This window comes from Cricetulus griseus, chromosome 6 (assembly GCF_003668045.3).
Source record: "Cricetulus griseus strain 17A/GY chromosome 6, alternate assembly CriGri-PICRH-1.0, whole genome shotgun sequence".
In the NCBI taxonomy this organism is placed as follows: domain Eukaryota; kingdom Metazoa; phylum Chordata; class Mammalia; order Rodentia; family Cricetidae; genus Cricetulus; species Cricetulus griseus.
In genome coordinates, this window is record NC_048599.1 from 88,586,550 (window position 1) to 88,605,152 (window position 18,603).

Here is an 18,603-nt window from a genome sequence, read left to right on the forward strand (position 1 = left end):
ATTCCACACTGCCAGAGGAGCTCGGAAACAAGGAGGACCTCAAGAGAAAATTGCATAGTCTTTCTCAAAGGAGATGGGGACAAGAACCTCTGACCAAATGGAGCCCGGGGTGGGGGGGGCAGTGAGAGAAAGGAGAGTCTTCATCCATTTGCTGTTCGAAGCAGAAACAGACACCCATAGCTAAGCACTGAACCATACTACTGGAATTCAGTTGTGGAGCGGGAGGAGGGTTGAGCAAAGGAGCCAAGGCAGGGATAGAGAGACCTGCAGAAACAATGGACCTCACCTACTGATAGAATGGAGACCCTAGTCATAAAGCTGGGGAAACAGCATTGGACCAAATCAAACCCTCTGAATGTGGGTACCAGCTAGGAGTCCAAGGTAGTCTATGGGTCCTCTAACAGCAGTGCCAGTCTTTTTCCTAGAGCACAAATGGTCTCTGAGAGCCCACTCCCTATGGAGGGATACTATTGCAGCCCAGATAAAGCAAAGAGTACCTAGGCCCTCCCACAAACAATATGACAGACTTTGAAGATCCTTGGTGGAGGGCCTCACTATCCCTGAGGAGGAGTCAGTGGTGGGTTGGGGTGGGTTGGGTGGGGAATATGGGAGAATAGGAGGCTGAGGTAATGGGGAGATGGATATGTAAAGACAACTTATTAAAAATAAAATAAAATTTTAAAAAGGACTTTGAAACATTTGTTGAAAGGCTCAGAAGTAACACTAAGGGTAATGTAAAGATAACTCTTTCCACCAGCAACCCAAGCCCTGCCACCATGTTAGGACACCCAAATAACACACAGAGTTTAATATTATTTACAATGTTGCTGACCAAAGACTAGGATCTCACATTTGCTAGCTCTGTTTAAGTATCAACCATAACCATTAATCTGTATATTTTATGAAGACTTATCCAGAAAACCAGTGCTGTGATCTCTCTTGTTGGGATCACATAGTTACTCTGTCCCTTTCCTACATTTCCCAGTATCCTTCTTGACTCCTAGCCCCACCTATCTTTCTTTCCTGTTGGCCAACAGTGCTTTATTTATCAACCAATAAGACAAATATATACACAGAAGGACTTCCCCCATGAGGGTAAGTTTGACATTTACATTGTATGTTTCTTTGTAAAAGGCTGCCACCTGCTACTTACATTTGTGACTGTTTTTTAAACTCTCAGCAATTTTTAATTCCTGCTAATGTAATTCATTGCATTTGGTGTTTTGCACTTTGTGTTGTTTTGTTGAATAATAGTATTTCATGGTGGGGTTATATATATTTTCATTTCCTTATATCCAAACCTACATGGTAAGAACATTAAATAGATTTATCTAGATTTAATGTGTGCAGAATCAGTATTTGAAAAAAAAAAGTGGTTTAGTACCTTATTGGAAAATTATTGATAAGTCTAAGTTGCTGCTTCATTGGTTTATCCCCAAAGTGTAAGAGGTGGTTTCTGCTATAATTCAGAACCTCTCATACTCATCGACAGTTTTGAAATTTGTATCTGTGGGTAGGAGTCTAGAGAATGGTTTCATTTCCATTATCTCTTACAGAAATAATATATCTGTAATTATTTTGGTAAGAACAATATTGTGACATATTATCTCATAAATGAAATGAGGAACAAATGAGCTAACTCACTGCAAGAGAGAGTCACATAAGTAATCATTTGCTAAGAACAGTAAGTCTAGGAAGTGATCTAGATTCAAGCATCAAACAGAAGTTAAATTAGAGTTTATTGTATTATTGCATTTGCAATACCCAACACAAAATAGTTCTTAAAATATCCATAGTCTTCCATCATCATGTAATTCAACGGATTAAAATTTGATGCTAAACACTGTAAAAAACAATGTAAACTATTTCTGAGAAGAGAACATTGTAGAAGTTAACAGAATCTGGGGCATCTAGGACTTGAGGGATAGAAGGTAAGGTTCATTAGCAGCAACTAAATTCTAGTTAGAAGTATAAGTTGTTTTTATGCTACCCTACATATAGGAAATTATATTTTACTCTTGTAAAATTTAACACAATAGGAAATATGTAAATATATGCAACCTAACAATTACGCTTGCTTCAGGAGAGAACTTTAACCCTATCCTATAATATCTTAGTTTAATTTCATTCATGTATTCCTTCCAATTTATTTCAGTCTCATGCATAATGCAAAGAAAGCAACTCAAACAAACAAGGAAGCCCTTTGTTAGCAGGTGGATGAAATTGGAACTCAAGTCAGCATCATACAACCTCTATCATGTTATTAATTATGTAAGCATTATGCTTTATTCAAATACTGTGTTTAGTATATGACTAACTCAGTACTCTATTAATACATGTTAACATTCATGTGATTATGAAAACAATAATGATATGATATTAGCTTTACTCTCTGTGTTCACTATATAATAAAGTTATTTGCCTTTTGATATCATTTGATCTCATAATTATTTCAGAAGATTATGGAAATTTACAAATCCTGTTTGTGGAATTTTAAAAGAAAATTGAAGAATCTATATTTAAAAATATTCTATTACTATAGATTATTTACTGATAATAAACATGCATGCATTTGTAAGCATAAATTTAATATACAAGTAATCAACACTAAATTATTTGAAGCAAAATGTATAAAATACACAACTTTATTGGAATCTATAAAATGATTGAAAGTGTTAGTAGAAAAAATTAAATCAGATTAGTTATTTAAACTTTTAAGAATCTATACATTATCCAGTATACTCTAGTGTCAGATCTAAGAGTGTTCTTTAAGTACTAATGGATCTCTACCCTGGGGAACACTATTCTATTGATTGTCTTTTATAATTGGAATGAGCTATTTAGTCTGACACTCATAGATTTTGATGCAACAACCAAAATACTATAATACTATATGTATGTGCCGCCTTCTTCTTCTTCTTCTTCTTCTTCTTCTTCTTCTTCTTCTTCTTCTTCTTCTTCTTCTTCTTCTTCTTCTTCTTTCTTTCTTTCTTTCTTTCTTTCTTCTCCTTCTCCTTCTTCTCTCCCTCTTCCTCCTCTCCTCCCCCTCCTCCCTCATCTTCCCTCCTCTTCCTGCTCCTCCTCACTCCTCCTCATAACCCTCACCTACTCCATTTTTTCCTCTTTCTTCCTCCTCCCACTCCTCCTACTGTTCCTCCTATTCCTCTTCTTGATTTGCAAATTATCAACCTCTCATCCTTTTTTGGTGTTTGTTTTGAGATCATCTTTAAAACTATTGGAATAGTATATTTCCTACAAAAAAGTAAACGTTCTTTATAATGACGAAAATACAGTGTTTTGAGCCAAAACATTATTTTTTAATTGGCAGCTGAGCTTCCTGTGTTCTATGGCTGTTTGGGCCTTTGAACAGTCATTGGTGTTTCCTCTTGAATCTTTCTTTGCCATATCCATGTCACTCAGTCCAATCAGTCTGTATCCTCCTGTAGATTATGAAGCAGAAGCAGATTAGTGGACAGTGATGGAATGGAGCCATTACTTTTAGAGTCTTTGAAACTGTAAATGACATTTACAGTTTGCATATGTAAGTCCTTATGTGAAATTTAGTCACAAGACCACAGAAAGCTTCAGTTGATGTAATTTCCAGTTTATAACTTCTTTGCAGCAAAGCAGCCCAGGGCTTTTAATAATATGAAACTCAGGATGCAGCTATAATAAGTGTTCAGTAAAAAAGGAGCTTATGTGAGTGGTGTCTTCTGAAATTTCTGTAGCTAAGTAAGAGACTGCATGCAATCACCACACTCCTAAAAATTACTTTCCTGATGTGTTAGCAATAATATTATTTACAATGCAAAAATGTGTGTCTAAAATCACAGAAATTTCTAGTTTCAAAGATCAAGTTTGCAACAAATTTCTGTAGGCTTTGCAAGAAAATGAATGCCTGTTAAGGTAACTATCTGCATGAGTGAGAGCAGAAGAAATAGTCTTCATCAGGATAGAGAACAACAATTGGTTGTCCAATACCAAATGGTCAACCATAAAAATTCACACACACACACACACACACACACACACACACACACACACACACACACATATATATATATATAATTGTTTTTATATATGGGCAGGATATTTAGTATAATTTATATGTATATACATACATGTAAGCAATAACAACTAATGAAAAAAGGTGCCATAAATTTGAAATAGAAAAAGGGGATTATAGAGAAGTGTTTGGAGGATGGAAATGGAATGTTGTAATAATTGTTCAATGACAAACATTTATCTTCTTACTTTAATGGCATGCTAAGTGTTTTGTATTAAAATATATATTTAGGAACATAGAGATAATGTTTGATATTTTTGTAGTTTTTTGTTGTTGTTGTTGTTTTGAGACAGGGTTTCTCTATGTAGCTTTGGAGCCTATCCTGGCACTCGCTCTGGAGACCAGGCTGGCCTCGAACTCACAGAGATCTGCCTGCCTCTGCCTCCCGAGTGCTGGGATTAAAGGCTAGCGCCACCAAAGCCCGGCTATTTTTGTAGTTTTAAGTCAACTAAAAAGTCAAATAAATTTCAATTCTAAATAAGCAAAATAATGTGACTGAAAATAAAAGTAGGTATGCCTGATTTTATTAATTTGCATGTTCACTCTCTGCCATTTGGTAAGTTTGGATAAAGGTTTGTCTCTCTTGTTGCTTTTCTCAAAGAACCAACTCTTTGAGATATTGATTCTTTGCATTGTTCTCTTAGTTTCCACTTTATTGATTTCTGGCGCCAATTTGATTATTTCCTGACATCTACTCCTCTGTGGTGTATTGGCTTCTTTGTATTCTAGAGCTTTCTGTTGTGCTGTTAATTCTCTACTGTGATTATTCTCCTGTTTCTTCATGTGGGCACCTGGTGCTATGAACTTTCCTCTTAGCACTGCTTTCAAAGTGTCCCATAAGTTTGAGTATGTTGTGTCCACCTTCTCATTGAATTCCTTTTCTTTTCTTATTTCTTCCTCGACCCAGGAATTGTGCAATTGGGCAATACTTAATTTCCATGAGTTTGTAGGATTTCTGCAATTCGCAGTGTTGTTGAATTTTAACTTTAAAGCATGGTGGTCTGATAAGATACAGGGGGTTATTTTAATTTTTTGTACCTGTTGAGGTTTGCTATGTTGCCAAGTATATGGTCAATTTTAGAGATTCTGTCTGGGTTCCAGCAAGTGGTGACAGTGGGATGTTGAAGTCTCCCACTATAAGTGTGTGCGATTTTATGTGTGATCTGAGTTTTAGTAATGTTTCTTTTATGAATGTGGATGCCTGTGTATTTGGGGCATTAATGTTCAGAATTGACACTTCTTCCTGATGGATTTCTCCTGTGATGAGTAGGAAGTGACCTCCTTCATCTCTTTTGACTGATTTCACTTTAAAGTCCAATTTGTTGGATATTAGGATTGCCACCCCCACTTGTTTCTTGGGTCCATTTGATTGGAAAATATTTTCCCAACCTTTAGTTCTTAGGTATTATCTCTCTTTGAAGTTGATGTGTGTTTCTTGTATTCATCAGAAGGTTGGATTCTGTCTTCTTATCCATTCTGCTAACCTGTGCCTTTTTATAGTTGAGTTAACACCATTAATAGTGAAGGATATTAATCACCATGGATTGTTCATTCTTGTTTGTTTTGGATTTGGTGGTGATGGTGAAATTATGTGTGGGTTTCCATCCCTTTTTTCTTTTGGCCATTGGTAAAGTGGAATTATCTATTGCCTATATTTTTCTGGTTGTAGTTAACTTCCTTGGGTTGAAGTTTCCTTCCAGACCTTTCTGTAGGGCTGGATTAGTGGATATGTATTGTTTGCATCTGTATTTTTCATGGAATATCTTGTTTTCTCCATCTATATTGATTGAAAGCTTTGCTGGATATAGTAGTCTGGGCTGGTGTCCATGGTCTCTTAGTGTAGGTAGAATATCTATCCAGGATCTTCTGGCTTTCAAAATTTCCATGGAAAAGTCAGGTGTAATTCAGATAGGTTTGCCTTTACATGTTACTTGACCTTTTTCCTTTGCTGTTCTTAATATTTTCTCTTTATTCTGTATGTTTGGGGTTTTGATTATTATGTGGTGATGGAGAGCTTTTTTTTTGGTCCAGTCAGCCTACATGCCCCTCAACTCTTGAATGGATAGAGAAAATGTGGTACATTTACCCTATGGAGTACTACTCAGCAGAAAAAAAGCAAGGGAATCTTGAAAATTGCAAGCAAATGTATGGAACTAGAAGAAACCATTCTGAGGGAGGTAACTCAATCACAAAAAGACAAACAAGGTATGCACTCATTCATATGTAGATTTTAGACATAGAATAAAGGATTACTAGCCTATAATCCACACTGCCAGAGAAGCTAGTAAACAAGGAGGACCCTAAGAGACATATACATGGCCCCTGGAGAAGGGGAAACTGATAAGATCTCCTGAGCAAATTGGGAGCATGGGAGGAGGTGAGAGGGAGCTAGGAGAATGAGAAGAGGAGAAGAGGAGGGTTGAGGAGGACATGAGGGAGCAGAAAGCTTGAGTCAAGGGTAGAATAGAAGAAAACAAGTAAGGAGATACCATAACAGAGGGATACATTTTAGGTTTACAGAAAAATCAGACACTAGGGAAATGTCTGGAGAGCTACAAAGATGACACCAGTTAACAATCTAAGCAACAGTGGAGAGGATACCTTAAATGCCCTCCCCTGATAATGAGATTGATGACTGTCTTGTATGCTATCCTATACCCTCCAGCCAGCAGCTGGTGGAAGTAGAAGTAGACACCCACAACTAATCACTGAACTGAAGTGGAATCCAGTTACAGAGAAGAATGAGTGGTGAAAAAGGGGTCCAGACCAGGCTGGTGAATCCAACAGAAACAGCTGACCTGAACAATGGGGAGCTCTTGGTCCCCAGACTGATAGCTGGGATACCAGCATGGGACTGGTCCAGACCCCAGGAACTTGGTTTTCAGTGAGGATACCTTGAAAATCTACCAGACCTCCTGTAGTAGTTCAGTATTTATCAGCACAGGTGTGGACTTTAGGAGTCCATTCCACATAGAGGGCTACTCCCTGAACCAAGTCACACAGGTGTGGGCCTAGGCCCCATGCCAAAAGATATGATAGACTCTGATGACTCCCCATGGAAGGTCTCACCCTCCCTGGGGAGCAGAAAGGATATGTGATAGGTAGGGTGTTAATTGGGGGGGGGTGTTAGGGGAGAAGAGGAGTGAGAGGGAACTGGGATTGACATGTAAAACAATCTTGTTTCTAATTAAAATAAAAAATCTGGAAAAAAGTAGGTATGCAGTATGGGACAGATTTGGAAGTAGTGTTTTATTTACTTCAGCTGTAAACTTGGAAATTATTAAACTTTATATAAAGAAAGAGCTGTGGAAGTCTGTTCCATCATATAATTGATGCCCACTGAAAAATCACACATGCTTCTGTATTGGTCACATTGAAGTAGATATTTAATAATATGTAAGCAAGACATTACATTTACATCAGTAATTGCTGTTTTCAGTAAATACCTACTGCTAAATACTATGTTAAGTTTATATACAATCATCATGCCAATCAAGAGTCATAGTGCTATCAATTTAATTGTGATTAAGACTGCCCACTTGGGGCTAGTGATATCTCAGTGGTTAACAACATTGGCTTCTCTTGCAGAGGATTCGGGCTCAGTTCATACTACAAGGCATCTCATAATAACCTGTACTCTAATTCCAAGAGGTCCAATGTTCTCTTCATACCATGCAATATGGCTATCTGTATAAAAATTTCTTTCCCACAAATGATTTCCTATCTTCAAGAATGATATAGTCCTAGTTGGGTTATATATAAAAGCATTAGGGATTATTTATTTTCCTTCTTTATTGTTAAAGTCAGATAATATATAAGAATATACAGACAGACTAACCACAAACACTGCCATCAATCACTAATCTTTCATTAGCACCAGAAGGACTATTACCCATTAGTCTATAACTTCCCTTTCCTTTTTACTCTGCAGGAATAAACAATTATTATTTTGCTATTTCTCTTAATCTGACTTTTATTTGGGTTTTATGCATAATATTTTCAGATACCTCAATGTATACATAAGTTAGTTTGTATTTTATGAGTTATGAGCAAACTATGCCACACATTTTTTTCTTCAGTTTGTATCTGTCTTCTTGCATACAATGTTCCTTGTGAACATTACACACAAAATAAAAGGTAACATGCTATCAGGACTTGACAACTAACACAGATTATCACAAAGGTACCCATCAGTTCAGCACTTTACTTGAATATGAAACTTATGTTACACAAAACTCATGCAATAAAACTCTACTCTTAAAATTATTATCCTTTTATGACAGACTTGAAAACCCCTATGGAAGGCCTCAAACTCCCTGTTTAGCAGAAAGGGTATGGGATAGGTAAGGTGTTAGTTGGGGAGGGGGCAGGAGAAGGACAGGAGGCAGCAAGAACTTGGGTTGACATGCAAAATAATCTTGTTCCTAATTTAAATAAAAATGGAGAGAAAGAAAAAATATTATCCTTCAACAAATTTCAGAAAACAATTCAAGAACAGGAAAATTTCTGTCATGGTCATTATGCTTAACATTACATTTTTAATTCACATGATCTTTTTCTTACCCATCATGGCAAATTATTGAAATATTTCAAACAATAAGTAACAAGTGATGCACAATATACTCTTTCAGGAATAAGAAAGATGAAAGAATAAATATAATAAATCACACTAATCATAGAAATGCAAATGATTAGAAGAAGAAGCAAAATACTATGTGCTGTGCACTAACATTTACTATTGTATTTAACTGTGTAATCACTCCTAAATGTAAAAGAAGAACAAAGATTAAGGTGAATTGAAAATTCTCTTTCAATGAATTAGTGACTTGAGAATCTAGTGGTACATGGATGGGAGTTCATGATTGTACTACATGCTGTTCCTTTTCCTTGACAAGCCAGATCAAATATTTAATAATGTTAGTAACCTCAGGAATGATGAAAATTCTGAGGATTATTTAAGATGAAAAATCATGCAACTGTGTAGAGTCTAAGATGATTCTGAAACTCCTGAAAAACTTCAAACAGCTAATTTCACATTCAAGTTCTTTGATATTTTAATAATAATTTTTGAAACTATAATAAAATTGCACAACTTCTCATCTCCTCTTTCATCCTCATGTATTCTGTTTACTTTATTAATCAACTTCAGGGCATCTTTTACTCTAATATCCATATATATATATATATATATATATCATATATATATAATAAGTATATAAATGATATATATGTTTTTAACTATGTGTGTATATACACATCTAAATGTATTTATGCAATGTACTCAATATATATGATGATTTGGAAATTTTTAAGATGGATAGAATTTTGTAGCATGATTAGGAAGATAAAAAGTAATCTAAGGCAAACAATATTGTCAAAAATAGTAAAAAATTGCAAAATGTGCACAGGAACAAAGCATTAAAACATGGTAGAAATGCTGTGCTATTTAGTGTAGTGTTATGAGGATTTACTAGGAAGACGGGATGTGCATCAATGTCTCTTTCAATATTACTATATATGTAATCTTTATCAATGCATGGGCAGTTAAATTACTATAGTACAATAGGTGTTGATATTGTAAAGTGCATAGGTATTGCTTGAACTCTAATTTATGACAGACTAACATATTTATGCATTCTCTCATGTAAATATAGAAATATCCCATCATATATTCTTGTTAAAAATACTGTTCTATATAATAGAGAAACAAAGATGCATATTTACAAATATGTAAATGGATATTTAGTAAGCAATTTCCCATAGGCATACATCATTGAAAACACATGATTTACATAATGTAAATACAAATAGTGTAAAATTTCAAAATAATTAAGAACGAAATGGTGAGTACATTCTCAAAGCAAGCATAAGCAGAGTTAAGATTGTTTTCTAAAAACCTAACCGCAAAGAACATTTAAAGTAAATGGCTAACACTATGCTTTAAGAAACAACCTTTTGAGAGCAGTAATCACCTCCTTGTTCCTAAGGCTGTATATCAGAGGATTGAACATGGGAGTCACAATGGTGTAGAACAGAGAGAGCAGTTTGTCAGTTCCTGGAGAATGCATGGACTTTGGCCTCAAATAGGTAACTGTAGCTGACCCATAAAACAAAACCACCACCAGCAAATGAGAAGAGCATGTTGAGAAGGCTTTTGCTCGCCCTTTGGCTGTTGGCAGGCTTAGGATGGTGAGAATGATTTTACTGTAGGATGTAAGCACCAGTATAAAGGGGAATGCAGCCACCACCATGACAACCACATAGACAGACAGTTCGTGCACTGAAGTGTCCCCACATGCCAGCTTGAGAATGGGAGGAATGTCACAGAAGAAGTGGTCTATTTGGTTAGAATTGCAGAAATGCAGAGAGAATATCTGACATGTTTGTCCTATCTGTACAGGGATGCCACCGAGCCAGGAAAACACTGCCAGGTGAGTGCACTTGTTTGGATTCATAATCAGGATGTAGTGCAGAGGGTTGCAAATGGCAACATAGCGGTCATAGGACATTACAGCCAGTAGGAAACATTCAGTAGTTCCAAAAATAAGGAAGAAACACAACTGGGTGGCACAGGACATTATTGAAATGTTTCTGTTCCGAATCTCAATGTTGAATAGAATCTTTGGGACAGTAACTGACACATAACAGATTTCTAGACAGGAAAAATTTGCCAGAAAAAAATACATGGGTTTCTGCAATGCAGGGTCCATAATGGTTATTGCTATTATGATGATATTTCCAATAAGGATAATTATATAAGCAACAGAGAACACTGCAAATAGAAATCCTTGGAGGTTGGGAAGGTCAGAAAATCCTAAAAGCACAAATTGCATCACTGTAGAAACATTCTCTATGTCCTTGATCTCATCATATTTCACCTATGGAAATGTTAAATCACAAATAGATATCACTTCTGATTTCAGCCTATTTAGTTTCATGTATAATTTTCTGATAGCACACATTTTAGTTTTCTGTTTCTAATAATGAAATTTTAAATTGCATTTTTCTAAAACTATAATTAAATACATGTTCTTAATGAAGAAATGGTCATATAGAAGTTGGACCTATAGCTTTCTAAGAAATAGTTTATTAATTTTACATTGATAAGACACATTACTTAAAATGTACATAAAATATCTGAAAAGGCCTATGATTTTTCTGTTTGCTTCAATGTGTTTTCTAGGTTTGTTTCTGTAGAACTACATAATTTTAATACAAAATAAATAAAATAGACATTAAATATCTTAAAATATTTATTTGAAAATTGTTTGCCTTCCAATGCAAGTTATATCAAATCAACAGGTATAAGTTTTGTTTAGACTTTAAGTTGGATATTTGTATCTCAATTGTTTCAGTAATTTAGCTCTTCACCAATCCTGCTATTGGCAGACTGATGTTCCATTCAGTATTGTCATTGTGTGTGTGTGTGTGTGTGTGTGTGTGTGTGTGTGTGTGTGTGTGTGTGTACACATGTGTGTTCATGCTAATGTTACTTTTGTTTCCTGTTTTCTCATGTTGAAATAGTGATTAAAAAATTAATAGTCGCTACACTTTATCTACACTTTCTGAGTAACAAATACCATACTGTTTTACAAAAACAATTTATTAACTTACTAAAGAAAATACTAACACATTAAAGTGCCATTTGACATGAATAGTCCTCCCAAACAAGCTATTGTTCAATGCTGAAGTTCTTACCCACGGCAGTATCACATTAAGCATATCTCACTTATGTTTCTGTGTTCATGGTCAGATAATGGTTGGGAGTAAGAATATGATTGAATTATTTTCTTCCTATTCAAGCATGTACATGTAGTATATAATGTAATTCATTTTGTTATGATTTATCTTACATTCATATTATGTTTTGAATAATATGAAAATGTAGCTAAATAGCTTGCTCAACGGAAAGAGCTTATCACCAATAACTAACAGTATAAGTCTGGGATATGTTAAAAAAAAAACTTCAAACACCTATTAAACATAACCTTAATTTTTCTCTAATACTCTAGAAAATTAGTTATTTACTTAAAATATTCTGAGTATACTGTTATTATGTAATAATTTTAATTAGAAAATGATGACAGAAATTGAAAAAAAAACCTACAATGTGGTCCCACAATAAGGACAGTAGAAAATGCCAGAGCCTAGTGTTCAGGGAGACATGGGGAGATGGAGGTAGATTGACAATGGGCATGAAACTGTGGTTTGTTTAGAAAAAAACAAAATTCTATGTTGCTTTGGAAAGCAGAGACTTAAGAAATTTGTACTGTGTTGCTGGTTAAAACCATGTGACAAAACTAGTCTTGAATATATTCACAATAAAGAAAATATGCATCTTTGTTTGACAATTTAACCTGTTTATATCAGGGCAATATATCAATATAGTATATCAGAATTACATTCCTCCAGAACTCATATGATTAACTTATCAGATAGGTAAAAAAAAAAAAAAAGAGCAAAATGACAAGTAGATGCCCTCATAGGAAATATGATACCTCAGTTGCTAGATATCACCAAATTAAGGAAGTAGTGATGTTACTAAAGAATAGTTTCAAGTTCACATTATGCTTTCTCTATACTTCTGTTAAGCACTGTAACCACTGTATACTCACAGATGTGTTCAAGTTTAAGGAGAAGACTAATGTAGAAAAACAAAATAGAAAACAAAGGAAGCCTTTTAATATGAGCATGATAGCCTGTAAATTAATTTAATAACACCTATTATCTGACTTACTTAATGGTTATACAAAATTGTGCTTTTTGGAGATCTTTATTTGGCATATGGAAAATTTTGACTATCTCCTAAACAGATTATTTCCTTAATAAACATTGCAAATTAAAGGAAGATATTGGTGAAGATGTTATAATATTTACTATATAAGCTTACTTAGCAATACAGTGCTTTCCATGTCTTTAATGTGATTACTTAGTAATTACATCTAGAAATTATAAAGTCTAACTCAGTCAATGTTAAAAATTTAAGCATTAAGGATGTATCTAATTCCCTGTAATGAAATTTTCTCTGGTGTTTGTATATGTGTACAAGTAACCTTGTATTGGACAAAACCATTTCACACTTACCTATGTGATTCTATGCTCAATGTAATACTTACCATTATTGTTTGCCTCAAAAATGAGGAAGAAAAAATGTTTTTAGCTCATGAAATTTATTTAAAACAGCTGCTATCTGCTTTCCCAGTGTCTTAGACTATAAGCTAACTATATTCCTTAAGTAATGAGATTCACTACCTAGGGATCAACTCTTTTCCCATGTAGCCTTATAATTGAGATATTAATTTTACCTGTCACTCAAAGAGATGGATACAGCGACCACAATAATATACAGATAGGTTTTTTAAAGAATTTCATAATGCATATAATGTATTTTGATCAATTATACTCTACAGTTCCTCTTCTCTAATTTCTCCCCTTCTCCACCACCATTTTTGCTCTCAACCCCTAAACCCTCTTATTCTCCCTGAGTCAAGTTATTACTGCGTCTGAATTTATGGGTTTGAAGATATCTGCCTGATTACAGACAAACATTTAGGCACCACATCCCTGATAAAATAGACCCCTCATTTACAGCAGCCATCCCTTGCCAATAGTGTCTCAGATAGTGTTGGGGCTTTTTGAAGCCCTCCCTGTTCCATGCTGACTTGGCTTGAACTTTTCCAGGTCTTATGCATGTAGTCCCAACAGCTCTGAGTTCATGTGTGCTACCATCCAACTATGGTCAAAAAAGACTGATTTGCTTCAGATGTCAACTTCCTCTTGCTATTACAATCTTTCTTCACAAAGGTCCCTTAGCCTTGATAGGAGTAGGTGTGACATAGGTATCTCATTTATTGTTGGGTACTCCACATTCTCTTATTTTATGCATGTTGCCATCTTTGGAAGTCTTTATTAATTATCATCCAGTACAATAAGTAGTTCCTGTGATGATAGGAGATGAATCCACTAATCTAGTTGATTTTGAGCCTTTACCATTTTGTAATCATCAAATAATGTGACCTTTAAAAACATCAACATATTATGACTTTATGTGATTTATGAATTAAGTTAAATATTCTTTAAAGTTGTAACAAATTAACAATGCTTTAATATAAGATAAATTTTATTTTTCTATCATTGAAAAAAAGAGGTTTCAGAGATTTAGGATTATTCAGGCAACTATCTGATCTTCAGCTGGACTCTTTCTTCTTTATGTCCTCTTTATTCTCCACATTATAATAACAGGAAAAAGTAATGAAAGATAATGGATGTGTCAGTTACACCTTTTATGTTTAAAAATGACAAGTAGCATGCAGAATGTCAATACACAATTCCTTCAATAAATTTAGTCACAAAACCATAGCAAGCAGAAAGTTTCTTAAAAGATCAATTTCTTGCTCACTGCCTCCCAGAGCACCAGATAAGACAATTCTTGCCTTTAGCATTTCTCAATTTATCAAATCTAAAGTTCCAGAAAGTGATTGAACCACATGCTTAATCATTGATCATATCAAGTTAACTAGAGTGGTACTTTCTCACTTAGTAATGATTTTAAATTACAGAATGCATATGTATAACCTGTATGTAAACATAACCATATAGAGAATTGTTCAAAAGCACAATGGAAGAGAAAGCTTAATCTGGTCTAAGGAATATTCTATATAAGTAAAATACTAATTTGTAAATACAGAGACAAATATATTAGAGAGGCAATCCAAAGACACATTGAAATTTATCAATATGCAAAAGTTATATATTTTTCCAATTTTGAGTTCTATCAATTGTGATTTATTTTACTTAGTTATAGCCAACAAAATATAACTTTAACACTATACTAATTGGGGCAATACAGATTTTAATGTTTAATGACAGTAACCATATTTTATAAGATTTATCTGAAACTTGCATATGTCTTTGATTAGAGTATATATTAAACTACATTACATGTTTATTTATTATGGATTTTCTTCTGTAACTAAGAGTTTGGGGAAATATAATTATGTGAAAATTCCCCTTGATATATAATTAATTTTCAAATGCTTCCTAGTCTTTAAAAATGTTATTTTCAGAATCAACTACATAAGTTTTGCTGAAATACAGTTCAATCATTTTGTTTAATTGATTATACCTTAGATAACATAGTTTACAATTTTTACTTACTTCTTATCTAGAGTTTAAGCTTTAATATTTAAGTATATTGTCATTTTTCTGTGCAATAGCATATGTTTGTGGTCTTATGAATGTTCTTATTCTAATTTGTGTTACAATCTGTTAAAAATTATTCCTTTGTACTCTAGGGATAAAGACTGGCTCCACTGTCAGAGGAGCATAGACTGTCTTGGGCTCCTAGCTGATAGCCACATTCAGAGAGTTTGGTTTGGTTCAATGCTGTTTCCCTAGCTTTTTGACTTCCCTATTGAGGGATATTATTGCAGCCCATATACAGCAAGGAGGGTCTAGACCCTCTCCCAAACAATATGACCGACTTTGAAGTTCCTTGGTAGAGGGCCTCACTATCTCTGGAGAGGAGTTAGGGTGTGGGTTGGGGTGGGTTGCATAGAAAACATGGGAGGAGGGGTAGGTGAGGGAATGGAGGATGGATATGTAAATATGAATAATTAAAAATAATAAAAAATTAAAAAAATTATTCCTTTATTACAAAACAGAATCACAAAAATAAGCATTACATTAAAAACATTTCAATGAGTTCATTTTCTTATTTTTTTTAGTTTAACACTACTTTCAACCAATTTTATACATATATACCATGTACTGTGATCATATTACTTCCATATTTCACTCTTACCCCTGAAGCACCTGCTATTTTTATGCCATTCCGTAAGTATTAAATTTAATTTGGCTGTCTCTCTGCACATACACTGAAGGTCATTTGCTGAGGAGGGAAAATTTAACAATGGCAGCACAACTTCAGAAGCAGTCACAACCTCTTGCAAAACAAGTTACAAATTTTGAAATCTGGGATGGGATAAATGAAAATGTGTGGTTATATTGATCAATGTTCAATTTCCTCATGCAGAACAGTTCAATGGCTGAGTAATTTTAGTACTCCTTAGTCAGGGTTAAAAGAATGAATGCATATATATGCAGATATAACCTAAGTGTTTGAACTTCAACAAATCCTGAAATAACTCAAGTATTTTATTCACATTTAAATTTAGGGAATTCATTTTTTAAACTTGAAGAAGCAGAGGAGTGGCTCTTTGGATTTTAAATAAAAAAGGAAAAAGCAGCAGCAACAGCAGCAGAGCTTCATTATAAAGGAACCCAGTGTTACAGTAACAAAGGGGAAAATATGTGCAAAAATATTGTGTATGTTTATATTTCTGTGTTATACAATAAAGTGATGTCATACTAATTATTGGAAACAATGTGTGTCTCAGCTTTCCCTTTGGTATTATTATGGATGTTCCCCACAGTGGAGAAGAATCACATAAATAAATGAAATCCAATAGAAACTGAGGCTGTAAAATTTGTAGAGTTTTTTCAAAATCTTTTACTAGGGTCCAAGAAGACTTGCTGGTAATTCACTCATCACTTACTTACTCAATAAGCATTCATTATTCTATTTCTATCAGTAGTTATTGCTCTATGTGCTTCAGAATCATAGAAGACTGTCAGAAAATAAAGGCATAAATAAATAATTATCTATTAATTTTAAATTATGTATGTCGAATTTTGAATTCTACCTGTATATTTAAAAGAAAAATGTGAAATATTAAATGTTTGTTTCTAAAAATTTGTATTATTTTTCTTCTGAGAGGTTTACTGAGGGTGGTCTTGCCTAATGCACATCTAAGTAGAATAAACTGCACATGAAAATTTAAGTTTGAAAATAAGTTCATTATAAAATGAAAGTTATTCTCTTCTTAATATGAGGATTAAACATTTCAAGATGTGTGAGTTACCAGCAATGCAAGAAATTAAAACACTTAGATACTAACACATGGCCATACTTTTGGAGAATTAACTTTCTCAATGCAGCAGTCACCTTCTTGTTCCTAACCCTAACCCTAACCCTCACCCTAACCCTAACATGTATTTCACATGTGTATATACACACTTACACATGTGTGAGTGAACACACATGAATGCACATACACATTTATTTACACGTGCATATGTACATTCAAAAAAGAATGGACTGTAACATTTGGAGGCCAATTTTACTATAAGTTTGCACTAAAATCAATACTAATTTCATTAAATAAATTTAAATAAATAGTAATGAATTCAGATTTTTCATATGACATAATTTTAGAAAAACAAAATCAACCTATATGAGAAGGGTGAGTTACTTTAAATAGGTATTTAAAAGCATATTTTATTTTTCAGTTTATTCAGGGCCTCTTTCACATCCTTGTTCCTCAGGCTATAAATCAGAGGGTTCAGCATGGGAATCACAAGCATATAAAAGAGAGAACTCATTTTGTCTTGATCGAGAGAATAAGAAGAACTTGGCCTGAAATACATGAAGAGCACAGTTCCTTGGAAAATTGCTACTGCAGTCAGGTGAGAGGCACAGGTGGAGAAAGCTTTGAACCTCCCCTCAGCAGAGCGGATCTTCAAGACTGATGAAATGATGTAACAATAGGAGACAAGGACTCCTGAGATGGTGCTCAGCTCAATAAACCCAAAAATTGTGAATATTGCTAATTCATTGACTTGTGTGTCTGAACAGGAGAGTAGTAAGATTGGAGGGATATCACAAAAGAAATGATCTATTTCATTAGAACCACAGAAACATAAGAGGAATGTCAATGTTGTGTGTATCAAAGAGTCTGCAGCACCTACAAAATAAACCCCAGCCATGAGCAAGGAGCAGAGCCTGTTGGACATGTTCACTGTGTAGAGTAAGGGGTTGCTGATGGCTTGATATCGATCAAAGGCCATCACAGCCAGCAGTATGCATTCAGAATCTACAAATGTACAGGAAATGAAGAATTGCAGAGCACAGCCAAAAAACGGGATTGACTTGTCATTGCCAAGCATGTCCATCAGCATCTTGGGCCCAACTGCTGTGGAATAGCAGAGGTCACAGAAAGAGAGGTTACTGAGGAAAAAGTACATAGGAGTTTGAAGCTGGGGATCCACTTTAATTAAAAAAATCATTCCAAGATTTCCCACAAGGTTGATGAGATAGACCAGTAGAAATATTGTGAACAGAACTACTTTTACCTCAGAGTTGTTAGTAATTCCCATTAATATGAACTCAGTAAAGGAAGAGCAATTTTCCCTCTCCATTCTTCTTTCCATTCCAAAACTGTTTAGAAATTGTTCAAGAGGATGAGAAACGTTTATTTTGCTTTCTGACCATCTACTGTGCACCTGTAAGACACAACGTGATTGGCTTCTCGTGTTATTATTATTCTGTAAGAGAGTTATAAGTCAGTTTAAAGATGCATTGCTTTTTAGTTGAAAGATTTAAGAACTAGCATCTCAGCTAGTCTGTTTAGAAAATTTGGTCTCATCTCCTTGATATTCATGGACCTTGTTGCTTTCTACAAGTCCCCTAATTTCTG

General features: G+C 34.4%; 2 protein-coding genes across 2 annotated transcripts; both read right to left on the reverse strand.

Annotated features, from left to right (window-relative positions):
• Positions 1-9,999: 9,999 nt before the first annotated feature.
• LOC100751455 (olfactory receptor 10AG1) lies at positions 10,000-10,938 on the reverse strand. The gene has a single exon (XM_027421147.1). The coding sequence runs from the start codon at positions 10,897-10,899 to the stop codon at positions 10,000-10,002; it is 900 nt and encodes a 299-aa protein (XP_027276948.1). The 5' UTR covers positions 10,900-10,938.
• Positions 10,939-17,392: 6,454 nt separating this feature from the next.
• On the reverse strand, positions 17,393-18,337 carry LOC100762928 (olfactory receptor 5W2). The gene has a single exon (XM_027421148.1). It carries the CDS (start codon positions 18,335-18,337, stop codon positions 17,393-17,395), a length of 945 nt encoding a protein of 314 aa, XP_027276949.1.
• Between the last annotated feature and the right edge of the window lie 266 nt (positions 18,338-18,603).

What these genes read in the sequence shown, in the direction of transcription:
- LOC100762928 (XM_027421148.1), bottom strand. Translation starts at nt 18,337, where the DNA reads ATGGAAAGAAGAATGGAGAGGGAAAATTGCTCTTCCTTTACTGAGTTC.
- LOC100751455 (XM_027421147.1), bottom strand. Translation starts at nt 10,899, where the DNA reads ATGCAATTTGTGCTTTTAGGATTTTCTGACCTTCCCAACCTCCAAGGA.